The sequence below is a fragment of the Sinohyriopsis cumingii genome, unplaced genomic scaffold (genome assembly GCF_028554795.1).
Source record: "Sinohyriopsis cumingii isolate HCF-2022 unplaced genomic scaffold, ASM2855479v2 utg001050l, whole genome shotgun sequence".
NCBI classification, from domain to species: Eukaryota; Metazoa; Mollusca; class Bivalvia; order Unionida; family Unionidae; genus Sinohyriopsis; species Sinohyriopsis cumingii.
Genome location: NW_028315955.1, coordinates 460,104 through 481,704, shown reverse-complemented (window position 1 = coordinate 481,704; position 21,601 = coordinate 460,104). Strand labels below are relative to the sequence as shown.

Genomic DNA, 21,601 nt, shown 5'->3' with positions numbered 1-21,601 from the left:
ATAGATTTGAAGAGATTATGCGCTAACGAATGGTCCAAATAATAATTAAGCAAATCTGTTTATCTGGTTTTCGCACATGTATTGAACTGCATGGATAACTGGAGAATAAACGGAAGAGAAAGGAAGACATATATGGGAGTGGAGACCGTTAGCAAAGGACGTAAGAAAGATCTGAAATTCATGTGTACGAATTGTGTTTATGGTGAATGCCACGGGCTAAGACAGTATCTACATATCTAGCTGATACATAGTCAAACGAGAATGTTAACACAATAGATGCTTTATTAGTTTATATTAAATAGCTACTACAGAATTATAGAGCTTAAAATACCAAATGTACGTTTGTTCGAGCCCTCGGAGAGAAATAGAATGAGAAAGAGTATCGTAGGGACAAGATGAGGTCCATTCAGAACAAAAAGCAAATACAGGTACAGATTTAATCTATGCCCATCCTTATACAACTAACCCATATTTCTTATATAGTATAAGTGGAATTTTAGATTAAAAACGTAATGATATTTATAAAGTTCAACTGAGATCCTCCTATAAGCCTGTCAGGCGGACATAACTGAAAACGTGTAAACAGTTCCAATTTGGGCATGCGATAAGGAAATCGATTGAGCGTCCGTTTCAAAGGCCATATTGACTATGTAATGTTAAAGATATAGTTAATATAAATAAACAAATGCGTGTATTGATCTGTGTAACATCATTTATTTACGACTGAATTTTAGTTCTACTAGGAAATTAATTAATCTAAATGTAATCAACTTTTCTTATCATTGGGATACACACGATTTTCTACTCATGTCTATTTAAAATATGCGAAGGTCAGGATTGGGATTATCAGGATTCTCTACTCATCATTATGTAAGAAATGTGAAGGCAATAATTAGGATACACGCGATTCGCTATTAAACGTTTTTGTAAATATGTGAAGGCAATAATTGGGATACACACGATTCACTAGTCATGTTTATGTAAATTAGATGAAGGGTCAGGATTGAAATAAACAGGATTCACTACTCATGTTTATGTAAATTTGTGAAGGAAATAATTGGGATACACGTGTTTTACTACTCATCTTTATGCAAAAACTGTGAAGGAAATATTCGGCATACAGACTATTCACTACTAATCTTTATGTCATATATGTGAAGGCAGTAACTGGTATACACACGATTCACTACTCATATTTATGTATAAATGTGAAAGCAATAATTCGGATACAACATGATTCACTACACATCTTTATGTAAAATATGTGAAGGTAATAATTGGTATACACACAGTTCACTACTTTTGTTTAAAGTAAATATGTGAAGGCAATAATTGGGATACACACGATTCATTATGTAAATATGTGAAGGCAATAATTGGGATACACACGATTCATTATGTAAATATGTGAAGGCAATAATTGGGATACACACGATTCATTATGTAAATATGTGAAGGCAATAATTGGGATACACACGATTCATCATGTAAATATGTGAAGGCAATAATTGGGATACACACGATTCATTATGTAAATATGTGACGGTAATGACTGGGACAAAAAATATAATTAGTTGACATTTCGAATAAAGGCAGGCTGCTTCTGTCATTTCACTTATATTTCCATTATTATATTTGGCTTTTGAAAATGAAATTAAGAGAGGTTGTAGGTTGCACCTATAAATTAAAACCCAAATTTTGACGAAATGCTGACTCAGAACGCGCATGTCACAGGAAATTGCGTAGGGTCGGTGTGATAACATTTTCCTTACATAAGCCTGTCTTAGTCCCTGTTTTAATAGTAGACAAATCTTTCTTGTTATAATAACTTTTAGCCCTCATCATAACCATTCTAAAAGGTAAACCTTTTAAGAATACTGAGACAGATTTGACCACGATGATGCATGTGTTTCATTGTATTAATAAACTGCCATTAACTAGTGATATGTTTATTTAATTTGTATTGTTTATTGCTTTTCTCATTGATTATCTGCAATGTATATGTATATCTATATCTTGTAATTGACCGTAGTCCAAAATAACGTTAATAGTCTACCTAACTAGGGTATATTTCTTTTGTAAACAGCATATTATACAGATAACATTTCTCTTATGATATATTCAGATCATTATTAATGGAGGCAAACATGTTTATTCTTATATGAATATAAGACAGCAGTTTTCCATTTAATCATGTCTAAACTTGTTCACAACATTAAATGTTTCAGAAGGGAGACTGGCATACATTATATGTATGTTAACATCCGAAGCGAAGTCAGTCTTATTTTTGTGTTCAGTTTTTAGTTTTGGTGGATTTATTTATTTAAATCATTCATTTGAATTACATCGTGCTCACTAATACTTCTGGGACTAAATCGTTAATTTACAATTATAGCGAATTTATTATATGACATTTTAGGTAATGTTATAGTTGTACATCAAAAGAGTGCTAACAGATCGTCACATGCGATGTCATTGGCACATTAGCACATTCCAGACTACATGCACATCCGCACCTTCAATATTGTAATTTACTTGAAACGAAATACCACTGGAACTGGAACTCGATACATTTTGGACTTTCTATTTGATTTGCATCAACAACCACTGAACTTCAGTATTGTAGCCGTCAACAGTGGGAGATACAAATTTTGTGCAGCCTTATTTCTATGTTTTTCTCTCCCTTGAAATATAGCACTGAAGAGCATTTCTCACCTAATGTAAGGATAATCGGCAGCAACATGATATTTGGCCCCTGGATCGAAATCTTCCTCGGTTCTTTTAACTGGAGGAGATACACCTTGGTATTTACATCTGCAGTAGACAAGATGGTACATTTGATCTAAGATAATATTGTGTGGTCTTCAAACCCGCGTATAACAATGTGTTTAGGGTATTTCCTGCATTACACACCATTGCGATTATAAATATGGTAAATAATTACATAACCTTGAGAAATTGTGTATGTAATGTTTTCTTTGAAAGTAAAGACAAAGTTTAGTTAAGATTTCGTATGTCTTATATTTCATTTTAAGAACTTTCGATATCGAAAAGGCAAACGGTTGTGTTCAGATTGCCATATGATTGACGAAAATGCTAGCTTTTCTAAGCTGCTTAGCTTAACAATATAAAATATAATCTGACAAATGGAATTCAAAATTACATTGAAATTCGGACCAACTCAACGCAGTAAATGTTTACTGTAGAGGCTGAAATTATCTCAGTTATGTATCCCTCTAAACAAGTGTGACTTAGGACAGATTCTACAATTGGAATATGATATGTGCTCAAACCAAATACACGCTAAATATGAATATGTATGGGCCTTCCTGCCAGCAAAGAATATGTTATAATCAGATGACAGGACTTTAATGTTTCAAGCGAAATGAAGCAAACCCATTGCCAGAGGTTACTTAAAAACTGAGTCACTGATGCTTGAAGTCGAACTTCTTGCACGATTTATTTGTTTGTTTGCCTTTCGAATGCCAGTTTGTATACGGTTATGTTCTTGTTTTTTCGTCTGTTTTTTGTTATGGGGTTCTTTGTGGGTGGAGTTAAGACAAGGTTATAATTGATATCGCCTTAAAAATCAATACCTCAGATCCCACCATTTCTTGTTGTAATCTTTGTCTAAAGTCTCACCACTGAAGACACTCCATCGCCACTGGTCAATCAGATAACCAAAAGGGAGGAATGCTATTTTCTCCAGGGCCATTTTCATCAAGAAATTAATGTCATTCTCTAAAAAGATAGACAAATTATTTAAAACATTATATCAAACCATTATTGGAAATCCAGCTTGATGCGTATTTCATTGCTTAATAAATGTATTCAATTGTTAGCCTCTTAAGGTAAGAGTTCAATTAGATCAGACCTATTTCACCTGAAACAACAAATGAACTATAGACAATAAAATTCAAGGTATTGTCTTGAACATTTTTATAGTCAACACTTTCTTCCTAATCGGATACAAAATAACAGCAATCTTATACTGATGCATGTGTGTGTTAGTATCTATCTATCTATGTAATATAATATATATATATATATATATATATATATATATATATATATATATATATATATATATATATATATATACATGCGTGCGTGCGTGCGTACGTACGTACGTACGTCCGTACACACACACACACACATGCATACATACATACACACATACATACATACATACATACATACATACATACATACATACATACATACATACATACATACATACATACATATCAACATACATACACACACACACACACACACACTCACATACATACATGAAGGCATCAAGAACACTTGTAGTATCGTGTAACATTTGCAAAAGCGTTCTTTTAAAAACCTAAGAAATCTCGATTTCTCTCTACAGAAGAAATGATACGACCATTTTGTGACTGAAGTTGAATTCTTTCACCACCAAAATCAGCTTGGGGAGCGTAAACTTGTAAATCTATTAATACTTGAATGTTTAAGACAGCAATATAAAAAGAACCAGAAAAAACAGTAATGCTGTCTTAAAGGTATTCTAAGATACTTAAGAAGTGTTTTCTGTTTAACTAACGTAATTACAGCAATCATTTTTTTTTTCTTTTTCTTTTTTATTAATTTATTTATCCTTCTGTGGGGGAGGGGTAATGATGCTATTTCATTTTTATTTCATTAGCTTGTTTGTTGAAATTTTTTTCTTCTACGATAATTTACATACTATTGTTATGATTTTTTTACGAAATGCTTTCAAGGCTTCCTGATTTTGTTTTTTTTGTTTTAAAAAAGATACATTTTACCTCATACTTATTTCTTTCTTCAACTTGCTGCTATAAAGAGTGTGAGCCTTGCAAGGAATTTTCTTTCCGGAACATGATCCGGCGTAAATGCCTGTGGAAATTCTTCCACGACAAAATAACTCATTCAATAGGGGAGACTATTCCCTGCTGACAAGATTTTCAAGAAAAAAAATAAAAGATGAACAGAGAGATACAAACAAGACAATCAGTTAACATTCTAGTAAATGGGTTCAATACTGCATTTATAACAATTAAATAGTATCTCTTTATCGTTTCGTGTGGCATAAACTGTAAGCTGCCAAATCACACAGCTGACATAGCATCTTTGAACTTGTTCTCTTTGTGATATGGCGAATGAAACGAAATGTGCAGACAAAATTGCCTTGAGCTCTTATGTGATATCTTGTGTGGTCCTGCCGTTTATGCCGAAGCACCCAGTCGGTAGACGTATCATTAGACGATGGACGCTGGTTTGCCTTCTACTAGGCATAGCCTAGTTCATATTACTATATAATGTCTGCGGCTCAGAGGTTGATGCGATGAGGTGTAGTTATGGGTGTGAGTCCTGTGGAAGGGGGACATGGATGGGTATTCTGTGTAAACCGGAGGATACCGTGGACACCGTCAATTTCGAAATGGTGACAAATTAAGTTTTGAAACCGAGAGAACTACTACAGGTTAGCATATAAGTGAAGCAAGCTTTAGAGAGACTCCAATACCAGTCATGTCCATTAAAAGCGTAAATTTCGAGGTAGAAAAAAACCTAATATTTTCTAAATCAATGTAATCATTATATTTTTCTCCAGGAAATTATCGTCGTACCTACATCTTTTCTCATTGAGTTTAACGGACCTTGCCATATAGATAATCGCTGAATAACACAAGCCGCAAAGATAATTAAGCATCAGTAATCGACGATAAAGAAGATAAAAAAGATGAAAGGTAAAAACATATTTTCAGAATTTGCATTGATCACAAGGAGACACCGTCATGAGACTTTTGATATGCTACAAAGTGATATATCGCGTCTTGTCACCATATATCGTACATGCATCGTTAATCACATCACGTTAAGGACCCAATATCAAATTTTCTATATTAAGTTATCCTCATTTTTAAACGGTAAAAAATACAAAAAAGCAATTACAATACAAACTTTATCACAGCAAGTAGGTAAAAGATAAAGGTTATTCAACTCACTTCATAAAGTTTATTCAATATATGCACTTATGTAATGTCCTTCATTGCATATTTCATTATTCATAACCAAGCCTAAATAGTATAAAGCCTTTCAGTTTGTGATTATGTTTGAGACTATATGAGCCAATCATTACACAGCGGTATTTTAAAACGTTTAGTTTGATTGACTTTAAAAGGAATACAGTTTGTTGGTGTCTCTTACCTTCGTCGTCTGGACCTTCGGGTAACAATCCTATTTTCCGTAGGTGTTTAGGTGTGGAGACGGACAATGAGATCACGTCGCCAACTGCTTCATGAAATCCTATTGAAAGCAGAAACAAAATATTATCAAAATGACGATGTTTTAATGTCATCTCAAGGGATTTATTTTTCAATGATATACTATTGCGTACAAATGGCAGAGAGGAAAATACGTAAACGCAACAGAGATAAAATGTTATGTTTAGCATTTACCACACAAAAGGTAGATTAAGGTTAGAATCATGAACTCGAGGAGCAATAGTGATAGCATAAAGGTGCTATCGTATATGATAAGGTGTTGTTATGCTAAAGAACATTAGAAAGCTATTTCACAGCTTTAATCTTACAAATTCATATACAATCCGACCCATTCTTTCTACATAATTTTAAATGAAGTTGTTAATGTCCAGTAAACATTTTACGATGTGTGTTTCCTAATTACTCTAATTTAAAAAAGACTTAAAAGGAATACAAGACAGAACTGGTCTCGATTCCTAAATATCATGTCTTAACCAGAGGTGGGCAAACTTTCCAGTGCAAGTGCCGCATACACAAATTTACACCTTGTCGCGGGCCGCATAGTTCATTAAGTAAAATAAATAATATTTGAAATACCAAAAACAAAAGGTTTTTCTAAATAACATGTTTATAATTTTCAGTTGTTAATTTGATGTTAATATTTGAAAACTTAAACTTAAACTTCAAAAGAAACACATTTATTTGATAAACAAAGTAACATAAACAGAGTAGGTGCGAATGATGACTTGTTCCTAGGCCGCATGAAAACCCTTGGCGGGCCGCATGAAAGCCCTTGGAGGGCCGCATGCGGCCCGATGGCCGTAGTTTGCCCACCCATGTCTTAAGCTAGTTGAAAATGAAATCTTCATCCATCGAAATATATAACTATCAAAAGGAATATCGTTTGTGATCAACATACCTATGTAAACTTCTATTAACTAATAATTACCTGCAAAAACCTTTACCATAACGAAATCCAAAGTTGTCAACTTATGGAGAGAACAAAAACGTGTGAGTACATTTTACAGAACTCTAACTGTAGTTATTTATTCTCAAGAAAAGTAATTAATAAATACTTTCAACTACTTAACTGAAAATTGTCGAATTTCTTCAACTTGACAATACCCCAAATGAGATCTAATCATTTTCTCAGACAGTAACACAAAACTCTTCATAACGTCGTTAGCATTGTAAATGCATGTTTACGTATAGTTTTTATTATCGATATTAAATGGAAAGAGAGATCATAATAATTCAAACCTCGTATTGTAACGAGATTTTGTAATTTTACATTCGCCCTTTTTCAGTTTGGGTTACTCTGGCAAAGATGTAAAACGGGTGGATACGATATCTTAAGAAGAATTGTAAAGATAAAATGCCTTCCTAAAATTTACCGAGAAAGGAAAATTTTAGTTTATTGGAAGTTTTTTACTTTGTTCTGATCTTTGACATTAATGGACACGTAACAGTGCACATGTGCTGAGCTGGCTGCCGGACTATCAAAGATATACCACAAATAGTACTAAATGTAACTGTTTTGTTGTTGTCTTGGTTTAACACCATCTTTCAACGCATAATAGACTATACATGTTGGCCAGTATAACTGGTAGAGGAAGAACACAAAGTTACTCGCAAGGTTTCACATACACCAAGTCTGAGCCTACAATTAATCAAAGTCCATATGTTCGTTACTTACATATAGTTTGTTTTAATTACTGATTTCATACCTAAAATCAGGCTAAAGTCTAGCCGACAGAACATTTACTATTCTTTGGTGATAGCTGTATACTTTGCAGGTATAATTTCTAATCACAGATTACGTTCCAATCACGTGGTTAAATTCTCATCTAGATAAAATTTTGTATATTTAGTCCCCTAAGCTTAATAATCCGTACTGAAGTTGTAGCCCAGTGAATATTTCCGTCGGTTCGAGAAACAAGTTAAAATAATAAATAGGTGTTTGTACAATTACTTTCACATGAGCTGCATTTAGACATATATGGTTTGGCTTCTACAGGTCCTCTGAAACAATGTGCCTGGGTACAAAAGCGTTGTAGTTTCACATTTACTTTGAAATTATGTGCCTGGGTACAAAGGTGTTATATCTTTCGCAGTACTTAAACAAACAGAGCAGGGAAATGAATGCATTGTAACTTTGGCAATGATTATAAAACAATGTCCTTCTGGAGAAAAATAGTTCTACTTGTTGTGCTAGGTATACAGATGTTGAACCTTTGTTTTAATCTACATCAGTAATGGACCGTCACAATTATTAACATGGCAATGAGGCCTATAGAGAACACTTTCATAGCTCTGATTAGTTTGGTTCCATTTGCAATCGCTATTTTCAACGTTTCGACGTTACGCTTTATAATATGTTCCAGTGATAAGCAGTTGTCGATGAGACTGGATTCGTTTTTTTTATAGCTGGTGTATATTCTAACTCTTCGTATTTGAGAAATCATCTATAGTTTATTGTATAAGTTACCTCCCTTTGGCTTAAAGCACCACCACCCCTTAACACTGATGGTATTTATACCAGTATGTATCATAGGAACATTTCTTTTTAATTTAAAATGACTTGAAAGAAATGTTATCGATTAATTTATTTTCAAATCTGCTTTTGTTTTAATTTACAAATCTGTATAGTTTTAATGTAACTGTTATGATTTAAAAACAAAACGTATTTTTTTTAAAAAAGCTGTCATTACTGTTTTGCCAAATTCTCCGCACGGAATGATCGTTTTAAATGGAATCAACCTATAAAATGCAGTCAGAAGAAGTCATATATCATTGAAACAAGAGAGAAAATAAAATGTTTTACCCGGATTCGCTCCGCCTCTGTGAACAACAGATTGGTTTCGGTACTGTAGAAAATATTGGATATGACCCATCTCGTGATGTATTACAATCAAACTTTCCATGCTGACCACTGTACACATCCTTATTCTACAAGTTTGGAGGATAAATAACATTAAATCTTACAATCAATATAATCGAGCTAGTACATTGTTTTCAATAATTTATAGCAAACATGGAATGTAACTGGTTGTGGCAGCGTGTGCTGGTGCAAGTTTATGAATATGAATGTGTGTGCGCGGGTGCAGGTACCGAGAAAATGTGACATGCAGAAATGTTTGAGAACTGTTAGATATGAAATTTACCAAGATTATCGACTACAACAACTATGGAGGTTCGAAACAAGTATTATCACAAATAAAATAATTTTACAAGATGCATTTAAGGGTAAAATTCACAATTAACTACTGTGATGTCTGAAGAATTGACACCCGGATGACGCAATGTGACTTTACACATGACCTTCCAGTTTAATTAATTTAGAGGTAACATATATAAGGTTTGACTTGGATTCAATGCAAAGAGGTCGTTGTGGCACCACAGTTGACTACATAACCAATCCTCTCCATTTTTTCTCTGTTCTATACTGCCCTTTGTGAATCTTCAAATCCCATGCCTGTCCACCCCTTTATGTTGTCTTCCCACCTTTTTGTCTGTCTACCTCTTCTTCTGCACCCTCGCAGTGTGCCTTGCAAAATTGTTTTTGCCAGTCCAGATGCTCTTAAGACATGAACGTACCACTTCGGGTTGCGCTTTGTTACAGTGAAGAAGATGTATTCATAAGATCCAATGGCTCGTTGGATTCTGTTGTGGACGTTTTTGTTGGTTACATGGTCAATGTATCAGATGCCCAAGATCTTGCGGTAGCATCTCATTTCGAAGGTTTGAGTCCTTCTTTGTAGATCTGATGTGAGCGTCCATATTACGCAAGCATACGGAAAGATGGATATGAGAATCGAGCGCATCAGCCTTATTTTGGAACCAAGAGCAATGTTGGTATCTTTCCATATTGGCCTCAACCTTGTTAGTGCTGCTGTTGTCTGGGCAATCCTGGAGAGTAGTTCTGTTTTGGAGTTCTCATCTGTGATAATTGATCCCAAGTACTTGAAGCGTGTGACTCGTTGCAGATTCTGTCTACTGAACGTTATTTCTTCACTGATGCCATTGGTATTATTTGTCATAAGTTTGGTTTTCTCGGCGCTATTCTCCATATCGTATGCTGTGGAGGTTGTGTCGAGGCGCTCAACCAAATCAGCCAGTTCTTTTTCATCAAACAAAGCAGTCAAAAAACACCGTATATGTTTCTTGTCTAACAATACCTTAATGCACATTTGCATCAATGGATTTGCGGAATCGGCTGATAAGCAATACATATCACGCGATCCTTTTGATATGGTAGTTACTGTTTAATGCATGTGACAAAAACAAAGCAAACGAAATATACCATAAATATTTCTTATCTACCCTTAACTGATGACAAATTTTGCGTCAACAGACTTAATTTGCTATATGCCTATTTAAATAATATTTTTCAAATGATTTTTAAAAATACAGTACCACTACATTTTGTACGGATCGTACAGAGAAATTTAGTTTTTTAATGGGCCTAACTCCGTGCATTGAATGTAAAATACAACTTGAAATTCAAAGAACAATGAATCCAAGATCGAAAATCAAACATGGGCTGAGAGCGGTCCTTAGTAACTTTGACTCGGGGCAAAAGAAGACATGTCAAGGTTTAAAATGAAATTTAGAAACTTCGACAAGAAAATTTGCAAACCAGCATTATTCTACCTGTAGTCTCTAGCGTTGTAGAAATCCCAAGCAGATGCATGGCATACGACGTCTCGCCCTTCCGGCCTCACTATCATGGAATTGTCCCAGAAGTTCTGTGGCATCCGTTCCAAACCAAGCGAAGTAAAGAATTCCTCAGCCGTTCTAAACATCATTGTTGCGTTAAAGCCCTGAAATAGTTTATTTTTAATTTTTTTTTTAAATTGCACTGGATGGATGACAACGCATGATTATTGGACTTTTTAATAAATTTGTTTCTAAATACAAAAAGTGAATTCGCTTATTACGGATGTCTATTGCCAAAAATATGTCATTGGGGGAAACAGAATGTCGTTTCAAATAGGACTAAACAAATATAAATAAATTTATTCTCAGACTTTGGTAAAGTCGAGGGTTCTTTTTAGGCCTAGAGACACGTTGAGGTCTTGAGACCCATGCATACTTATACGCCCTATTAAAAGAGTTGCTTTCTACAAATTTGTCCTTTTTGGCTCGAGTCTCATATTCAGTTAATTTGGGTACGTGCAAAATGTATCAATAGCTTCCCGTGGGTCGGTGGTTCTTGCTGGGGTTTTCCCCATGTTCTTCCTCGACCAGTTATTCCGGCCGCCATGCAAAGCCTACCTTGCGCTGAGAAATGGCATTAAACCCCAAATAACAACCTTTCTTTAAACGAACAAAAGACGAATACGGCTTCATAATGTTTACATGATATTTCGATTGCAAATATAGTTTCTATAACATGTTAATAAAATTTACCTCGACTGATACTTATGAAAAATTGATTCGTTTGTATCGAAGGGTATCCACGCGCGGAGGCCAATAAAAATGCCTTAAATAAATGCAAAGTGTGTGCGATTCGGACATATCGATTTCTAAACCTTATTCACTGATCAAGTAATATGAATTGGGTGTATAATAATTTTATTTCAATAATACTTTATGTTTCAATATTACTGTCAAGGTGCTAGTAGTGAATGGGGGCACTTTACCGACAATGGGAATTAGCATTACAGACCCCCCCCCCCCGGTAAGATTACCGACAATGGAAATTTAACATGGCGAAAAATCGTGGGCAAATATACCGACAAGGGGAATTAACATGGAGAAAAATCGTGGGTCACTTTACCGACAAGGGGAATTTAACATGGAACTATAGTGTGGGTCTGTCTAGCGACAAGGGAAATTAAGATGGGGGAATAGAGTTTGGGCTTGTCTAGGGACAAGGGGAATTGAACATGGGTTTTTTTTTTTAAAAAAAAAAATTTTTAAAAAAGGGGTAGGCAATTAAAAAGTCATTCTCTTTTCGAGAAATATGGGTGGCCCTGAAAAGGGCCTTTGGGTTTCTTCTTCTTCTTCTTCTAACACTTCCACTTCTTCAACCATCTTCTCACTTTTGTCACTATTCCTGTCTTCTTTTTCTCCGTTTCTGGCATCCAGTCAGGATGGCCTTGAGCTCTAAACTTTTCCTGAACTTTTATCCAATTCTGATTCAGCCTCTCAAACTCTGTCTGTTTCTTTCTGTTTTCCTCATCCTTTCTTTCTTTACTCCATGTCTCCTTTATCTTCTTTACTTCTTCCACCATTACTTTTCTTATTAATTCTTCAGCTTTCTTCAGCTTTTCCAGACCTCTTTTGACAAAGGGCAAATCTAGCCATTTCACCATTCCTTCCAAAAAGCACCTTACTTCTACAACATTATCCAAGGCCTCTTTTAACATTCCAATTTTGACATATGCAGGATTAATTAACCCTCTCAACTTCTTCACTTCTTCTTCTATTAACTCCTCTATCTTCTCCCTGGCTACTTTTAGTTTGTTAGCAAGGTCCAGACTGTTTTTTATCCTCCATTCTCTTTCAATTCTTTCCACTACGTATTCACTGTCTATCATCCAATAGTATGTTTCCTTTAAGTTGTTGAACAGGTCAGATACAGCTACCATTTTCTTTCCGTTATTCCGTAGAATGGTGCGAACGACCAACACTGTGGGTTCTTATAGTGAAAGCGCGGACGTGATGGAAAACATCCCCTAAAAACATAAAATTGATCTTACCTAGATCATGACCAAACAACGCGCGGACCTAAAAGAAACACTCACTCACTTTTTTATGCTACCCATTACTATTCTAAAAAATTTTTGTTATTAACCACTTCAATAGACTATCCACATACGCAAAAGTAGTCCAATCTAACCCCAAATCTACACCTCAAACACCAAATAAGACATCATTTTAATCTACTATCCACACCAACGTACGTGAGCACTTACAAACACAAACACACAAACACACAAACACATACCCTCACATTTTTTAAAAAGAGTTAGTGTTTATTTTCACACTACTCTACCTACACACATTGGCAAATGGATAGTTATTTCTTTTCTAGAGTATTGGGGTAGCCCTGAAAAGGGCTGTTTTTTTTTTTTTTTTTTTTTTTTTTTTTGTTTGCTATGGCAATCTTGTTTTAGTTTCTAAGAATGCGATGTCCTCTGAGGATAGACTTTCTGGCGATAGGTCTGCTTCTTCGGAAAGAGAAGAAGAACTCTTTGGTGTCAATACGGCAATCGACAAAGCCTCTGTCAGCTTCAGGTTGCTGCTGCTGCTGCTGTTGTTGTTGCTGTTGCTGTTGCTGCTGCTGTCTCTGAAGTCTGTATTTCTCTGTCCATTCTTCTTTTTCCCTGTTCACTTCTTCTCTGAAGAGCTCTTCTATCAGGTCTTCAGTGACTTTTAGCATTCTCACATTCTCTATCTCTTCTGGCTTCGGTATCAGACTGTGTCTGACCCTATGCAAATTCACGTAGGCTTCGTTTAGCTTAGCTAGTTTGGAGCACATCTTCGTAGGAGGATGAGTCGAAAATGGATGGTTAGACTGGAAACTGCCCCGGTTCTTAAAGTCAAAGCGCGGACGTGAAGGAAAACATCCCCCACACGGCTTTCGAGCCGCAACGTTCAGTGAGTGTCATGAGAGGGATAGTAAGAAGTGAAAGAGCATCAATCCAACATTTTTTATAGCTAAACAAACCACAAAGACATTTTTTCAAAACACAACATTTTTTATTCAAAAAATCACTTAACACTAACCAACAACAACTCTAACATTTTTTTAACAATAATCCAACATTATAACATCAAACATTTTTTTCTTCAAATGACAAACATTTTTTTTCTCAATTGACAGTCTACCTTAAACAGGGCTGACAACGTTGTGCATGAAATTGTGATTTCCACTGTTGAAAATCATTAGGCCATTGATGGACACTACGTTTCCTAGCTTGAGACAAAAGATAAGCATAATGGTCACAAAACAATCGATCTACTTTCACATCGTTTCTAGAAGAAGAACGAGGATCAAAATGAGCCACTAAATGTTCTAAGGAATAGCCCAGGCTGAGATGATGCAGAAAATACACACAGTACTGTCCACACACCAAGGAATCTGTGCCTTGTAATTTCACATTATTGAATCGGGTGGTCTGAGCATTTCTTCTCATAAAGTCAATGATATCGTCTTCCAAAGGGGGCAATCCGTACGAATCGAAATATTCCACACATCCTTCTTGAGGAAAGTAGACGCCTACCCAGTGGGTTCCTGGGAGATGACTGTCGTCCGTGTTGATGACATAAGCTTGATGGTCTTGACGTTTGCGATGAGGAAGTTCATCTTTAGCACAGACGACAGGATTCCATGAAGCCGTGTACGAACTGTGGTTCAAAAGGTAATAAAGTTCCCAGGTATCCATTGTTTTGTGTTTTTTTTCTTCTTCTTCTTCACAGGTAATAATATGTCATCAGTTCGATCCTGACTTTTTGCTTGAAAATGTCTGACAAATAATCGTTTCTTCGTTTCGTCTCCTCACTCTGATTCAGGAGAGCTTCGATACGATGGATCTCTTGAGTGGTTAATGGTGGACAAGAATGTTCACGCAAGTCTTTATACCACTGATGTAACACGTCTTCGTCCGAGATGAGACTCCAAGCTTCGTCCAGGTACTTGTCCAATTTTTCTTCTTGACTCAACATCAGGCATTTATCGTGTTGAATTTGACTGGGATGATCGTTTTGACATCCATAACACTCTTTCTTAATCAATTCCGTCATTTTTTCCACCAAGTGTTTGGCAAAACAGCAGACTAAATGGGCTTCTTGTTCTGGCCATCTTGACTTCATTATGATATCTTCTTCGTCTTTGTCTTGAGATTCTTCTCCTTCCACGGTCTCCTCACATTCCATCTCCAAAGTTTCTCCATTAGGTAAAGAGGGATAACAGTCTTCCATGGCTTCTAGTAATCTAGAATGACTTCTCTCAAACTGTTGATTTCTATGGTATTATCGAATTCTGCATACAGGATGACGTTCACTGTCTCTTTCACTTCTTCTTTAAACTGAAGTTCCACACGAATCTGGCCAGATTTTATAGGGTGGAAATGTCCCTCGTCGCTGCCCTAGTCTGGAGTGAAATCGAAAGCCCACAAAGCATAGCCTCCTTCGTAATCTTCGTACGTAATGCCGTGATTGGTGTTGGTTCCTAACTGGCCGGTGGCTTCGTACAAGGACAAGTACGATCTCAAGTAATTTTTGTTGGTAAAGTCAGGTTCAAAAGGTCGGGTACACAAGGTCTTGCCATCGCGACTGACTTCAATTTTCTTCACGTTGAAGTGTTGAAAGTTGAAAGGATTTTTTTGGGAAGTCTCCGTTGAAGGCTGAATTCAGGACCATGCCAAGGATTAAACGCTTGGGTAACTGTCCTTGGAACAGATGATCTTCGATCATGGACTGATGTTGAGCGGGAATGGTGAAGGTTTTCACTTCCACGCGTAGTATGGGATACTTGGCGGTCGTTCTGCTCAACGTCCGACTGATGTCATTTCCCACTTTAGGTAACACTTCTACGCGTCGTACGTAGAGTTTGGCCTCGTCGATTTTGCTTTTGGGATTGCCACTCTTAGTAGTATCAGTCAACAAATGGAAAGCGGCACTGCTGCGATTCAGTCTCAAGCGGACATTGACTCCGTTCAGCAAATATTTCTCTTGCAACCACATGTCCAAATGCAAACGATCCATCAGTTCTAAACTCTTTCCATCTAAGATTTTCTTTTCTCTTTCCACAAAGCCGTCATTGCTTCCATCTGTTGCGTCTAACTTCTCCGCTTCGTCAGGTTCCCATTGCACACAAGCATTGAGATGAGTATTCTTGGCATCTATTCCGTACGTCAAAAGATTTTCCAGGTAGGCACGGTAAGGGTATGTATCCATGCTGCTGCTGACCAGTTTGTTATTCAAGTACAAGTCCACTGAGCTGAACAAGGAATGCATAAAATTGTTGACGGGAGCTATATTCTCAGTGTCTTCTACTCTATTACCTTACTTATCTAGAACTTGGACTTTCAAGTACAAGTAACTGCTATTCAGATCGATGTAATCTTCGGGCTGTCCCTTGATTTCAAACTCAATGGGAGCGGAATCGGCCAGTGAGGAGACGGGGTGAAATTCCACCGATTGGGATTCTTGCATGGTCATCATGGTAGGGGGCATGGCAAACAGATCCAGTTCCGTCTTGGAACAGGCACAAGACTCTCGGTGCATCATTTTTTTTGTTGCTGTGTCTCAATAATCGAAAACGTCTAAGTCTCGAACGGTTCTTCTTCTTTTCTTGATCTTTCTCGCTTGAAGTCTGGTAAAAGGATGTTTTATTCGTCGTCTCTTTCTGCCTTGTCCTTGCTGAATGCCTGACTCGGTAGCGTGCAGGGCATTTATAGGTGTGTCTCGGCGGTCCAAAAGGTCTTTGCCCGTTTGCAGCAAGACATTTTTACCTGCCCTCATGAAGGCTTCTTTGGGGTTTTGTTTGTCGATGATGACATTTTGGAGAAATTCTTTGCCTTGCGTCAGTGCCGCATCTTTCAAGGCGTGCAATCCGCGTGTCACCATCGGTTTCAACACCGGAGCCACCGAACGAAAGGTGGATTTTAACATGTCTCCTAAACCGTGTCCTCGCTGTCGAGCAACCCCTCGGTACACTGGATACATGACTTACGAATCGTGAGAGAACCGTTTTCGAAAATGGAGTTTCACCGTGACTTTTCCTTTGGTGAATGGAATATTTTGTCCCAAATCTCCTTTTATAGCAATGTTGACCGTGTCCAAATACGACTTGCTGACAGGCAAATAATGAGGATGGACAAATTCGCGGTGGACGTGATAAGTGTTTCCACCTTCCTCGTCAGTGGCCGTGGCAGAATTTACTTTGAAAGGAATGACACGCAGTAACGGTACGGAGGTGTGTCCCACCACGTTGTACTCCACTACATCGGAGTACACGAACATCAAATTCAGTCCTTGGTTCAGTTCTACCGGGAAACGAAAATATCTTGCAAAATGCCCGTCGCTGTCAATCTCTGCTTTCTCAATCTTTTTGGTCTGCTTATCCGTGACCAAATTGAGGTCTCCACCCAAAATGTCATACAATTGTTGGCAAAATTTAATACGTATACTTTTTTCCTCACTTTGAAATTTGGTGAGTAGACGGTGAGACTGTTTGTGGTACTCGATGGTGACACGTTTTCTTAGTCCGGTCAGAACTTTGTCAAATGCTGCATAGAATTTGTCAGCGATGGCCTCCACCAGATGTTGACCACTAAAATAATGGCCTGAGTTAATTTTAAATTCATAAACGTAAAAAGGAGGAGAAGCGTCACTGCTGCTGCGTGGTATTTGGGTCTTCGCAAGTGATTTATGTTGAGAAGTGGCCGTCATGGTATGCTGCACTGTTGGGTCCAGAATTTCGACGTCAAAAGTGTTTTGAGTTTCAGTAATGTTTTTGATTTGTGTTGGGTGAATCATTTCTACTAAAGCCACTTCCCAATGGGCTTCGTGATCTAACTGGATGGCCTGAGGTAATTTGGCCGTGTAACAGCACAACGTGTTGTGGGGAAACACCTCCATGGAACTGTCACTGGGTAAGGTTAAGTAAAGTTGGTTGCTATTGCTCATAATTGCAGAGTTCTGTGGCTGTCCGAGGGGTTACTGGAAGTCAGAAGCGTGTCTCCGCCCAAAATGGGGTTCTGGTTGTGGTTGGACTGGTGACTGGCACTGACACTGGCACTGGACACAAGGTTCCCGTGGTTCCCGTTGGAAGAGAATTTCAGGGAGGGATTGGGAAGTAGGTAACCGATGCAACTGCTCAATAAAATGGTCCACAATTGTTTGTCTCCTTGTTGCAAACTCAGATTGGCAATGGCTGCCCAGATGACACAATACACCACGAAGATTTGGCAGAAAAAGACTATTTGCGTTTTAGGTACACCTTCTCCGCACCACACCCACAAGGGTTGTTTTTGTAAATCTTGCACAGAAGAACTAGGTGAAGGAGGAGTGATGACTTGCGAAGCGTCGATCCAAGAATCAAAACTGGGTGGATATCCTTTCCAACGTACTTTCACTTCTTTGACACGTCGTTTGCCCACTTTACGAGTTCTGCGTTCGAGAATGCTTTCGATGTCGTACACGTCGTCTTCTTTTTTGGTGACACGTTGTAACTCAGGCAAATAAAACTTTCCTTTGAGCACTTCTCCGTTCATGTCTTCCAATTTATAGACGGCAGGATGACGGCCATGCACTCGTCCAGTGACGCGAAACAATTCGGTCGTCTAGTTAGGTAAGTAACCTTTGTCGAAAGTGCGTTTGGTTTTGCCAATGCGCACCCAATCTCCTACGGCCAACTCTCCACTTTTCTTGGGGACAGCCCTCGTCGGGGACGTACCAAACAGGCGCTCAAACACCAACACTTCGTTCTCGGGAGTCACGTCTTGCGGGGCACGTCCTATGCTTCGATGGTAATATTGGTTGTACGCTTGCACCAGGTGCGGTAAGATGTCGATGTACTTCAGAGTGTGGTGATGCGTAAAATATTTCCACATGCATTCTTTCAAAGTGCGTTGAAAACGTTCCACGATGCTGGCTTTGGTTTCGGGATTCTCGGTGGTAAAAAAATGAATGTCACGTTTCTTTAATTCTTTTTGGAAAGCTTGGTTCAGAAATTCGGTGCCTTTGTCCCTTTGTCATCGAAGAGGGTGACGACCGCTTTGTTTCAACACCCGTTGCAGGGCTCGCACTAACTCGCTGCTCGATTTCGAAGTCAAGGGCACGACCCAGGCAAATTTGGAAAAGACGTCGATGACACAAAACAAATATTTGTAGCCACGATTGTAGCTGGCCAAATGAGAGACATCGGCTAAATCGGCTTGCCATTGATGATCGATGCCTTCCACTCGGGTGCGACGTCTAGCAAACTTGCGTCGAATGGGTTTGTGTAAAGTGTAGGTAGCTTGTTCTTGTAACCATCGTTACACTTGAGGTAAACGGAGACTTTTCAGTCGCGTTTTGGCAGCACGATACAATTTTTGAACTCCTGCGTAACCTGCAAGATGCGAGGGATCGTAGTAAATGCTGGCTAAGGCTTTTTCCATTTTTTTCTTTTTTGTGTTGGTTGGTGTGTTAATAAGGCACCCACTCTTGGAGGATGCTACTCTTTTTCTCTTGGGGTATTTTCTTGGATTGCAATGCTTTGCGTGTGCGACCAGCAATAGGTGTTGAAGAGGAGGAGGATGTCTGAGCGGGGGATATCGGTTCTTGTTTCACTTCTGTCTTCACTTTTTTTTTCTCTTGTGATGAAGAAGGGGTGGCCATCATCTTTTTAATCGATCCAATTCTGGAGGTAGGTGGTGTTGTTAACTTGCGTACTTTTTCTGGTGGAGTTTGAAACCCTTCTTCTTCTTCTTCTTTTCCTTTTTCTGTCTTGGTCACTGGTACTGGTGGTACTGATACTGGTACTGGTACTGGTGATGGTGCTGGACTTTTCATCAAGATCTTAAAATCTTTCAGAGTGGGTAGAGCTGTTTTGTCTAAAGCTTTCTGGTGAAAGAGTTGCAGTCGTTGCAAAAGTTGACCGTACTTTTGCGATTTTTCTGTTTCGGACAAATCTTGGCGATCCATCAAGGACTGCAATTCGTGTTGTAACTGGGACATCTCGCTCAAATTGGGATTGGGAGGTAAATGCGGGGTGCGTTGTTCTTGCCACCGATGGTATTCCATCCATCGTTTGTAAGGCACTAAAGCTAGTTTTCGTCCTTCCATGGGGTTGTCAGTGGTCGATTCTTAGATCTTGGGACTTCCGAAGGCCTTTTTATCTTGCTCCCACCAGTCCTCCCAACATGACTCCTTTCAGTATGGGGCCTAACGAGAGGGGCAAAATGCCTCCACGTTGGACCAACATCTTCTTCTTTTGATGAATGGGAATTTTCTTTTGAACCATTTGGCGAAGAACGTGACGATGTTTGCTTAAGCATTGTTTCTGATGTTTGGACAAAGGGATCGTGCCTTTCAAGATGTTCAAACAACATTCGTACACGGTATCGATGACCTCTTTGGAGGCTGATTGAATGAGTTTTTTTCGGAGAGGTGGAGAAGCTTTGGACAGGACAGGTAACATGTCCCCATGTTTGACGAAACGTGGTGGTAGTCCTTTTCTTTTCTTTACTTGGGGTTTTCTGGAGGGTGACATCTTTGAGTCTTTAGGAGCACCAAAAACACACTGATACCCCCGACTTGGTCACAGGTCTTTTTTATACTGGAACGCGTCGCCACTGATTGTCTTTACGTCGTATCAGTTTGAGGACAGGCATGACACATCGTGGAGGGGTACGCAACGGACTAAATCGAGCCAGTTCTTGCTTGGACAAATCCAGCAAACTTTGTAACATGCCCGATCTTTCATGGACTTTGATTTTGGGAGAAGGTACTTTGTGAGCAGCAGCCACTGCCGCTAAATTGGAAGGTCCTGCCACTGGGGAAGTTCTTTTGGGGTCATCAACGGAGAAGTTCTTGGTGTGATCAACGTCTCCAAGTACTCTTCAGTTCTTGGTGTCATCAACGGAGAAGTGGATGAACGTGAGGCTGCCGGTGACCGTGTCACTGCCGTGGCAGGTCGTGGTTTGCGAGTGTAAGGTTGCGTCCTGGCCGAAGAAGAAGTACCACTCTTGCGACTAGTTTTCTTCTGTGGACTTTTCTTTTTCTGGGGGCTTCTTTTCTTTTTTCGGGGTGGTGTCTGGTCAGAGGAGGGTCCCGCCACTGGAGAAGTTTTTCTTTTTCTTCTTGGGGCTTCGTTGAACTTTTTTCTTGTGGATAACTATGGAGGCATTAGGATCCCATCTTAAGAGTGAGCGAATGATGACCCCTCCTAGAGTACCACTCCCTCCAGGTTTCAAAATGATTTGTTTTTTGGTTTGAGTGTCGATGCGGGGATCGGCCAGTTGGACCAAAGCGACTTTGTTTCGATCAAAAAAGCGTTTGGTTTGATGAGGAATCTGAATGATTCCTTGGAGTATTTGACGTGCCGTCACCGTGAACCATCGTAAGACTTCTTTGAGACTAGCTTCTAAGACACGAGCTCGTATTTGTGGATTTTTTTCTCGACTGATGCCAAACAAGGCACGAATCAATTTGACGGGAAGATGCGACTCAAGGGACGTCATGTTGACACTGTGTGAGACAGACGAAAAGGGTCTGAGGCTTTATAGATTTTTTTATGTGCAGTGAAATGAAGTCGAGGACGGAGACGTGTACAGCACAGGCCCTCCGTCTTGGCACCAGTGGTGAAACAAGTGAGTACGAAATCGCAAATCCTCGGGGGTTGTAGG

General features: G+C 38.5%; 1 protein-coding gene across 1 annotated transcript in view; it reads right to left on the bottom strand.

The window, feature by feature from the left end:
• LOC149772882 (angiotensin-converting enzyme-like) overlaps positions 1–21,601 on the bottom strand; it is a 122,809-nt gene that overhangs the window by 3,594 nt on the left and 97,614 nt on the right. The window contains exons 31-35 of the mRNA XM_089947174.1: positions 10,908–11,077; positions 9,079–9,203; positions 6,199–6,297; positions 3,597–3,741; positions 2,716–2,814 (exon numbers count right to left, since the gene is read on the bottom strand). Of these exons, the coding sequence (XP_089803300.1) occupies positions 2,716–2,814; positions 3,597–3,741; positions 6,199–6,297; positions 9,079–9,203; positions 10,908–11,077 (638 nt within the window). The remainder of the gene's footprint in view (positions 1–2,715; positions 2,815–3,596; positions 3,742–6,198; positions 6,298–9,078; positions 9,204–10,907; positions 11,078–21,601) is intronic.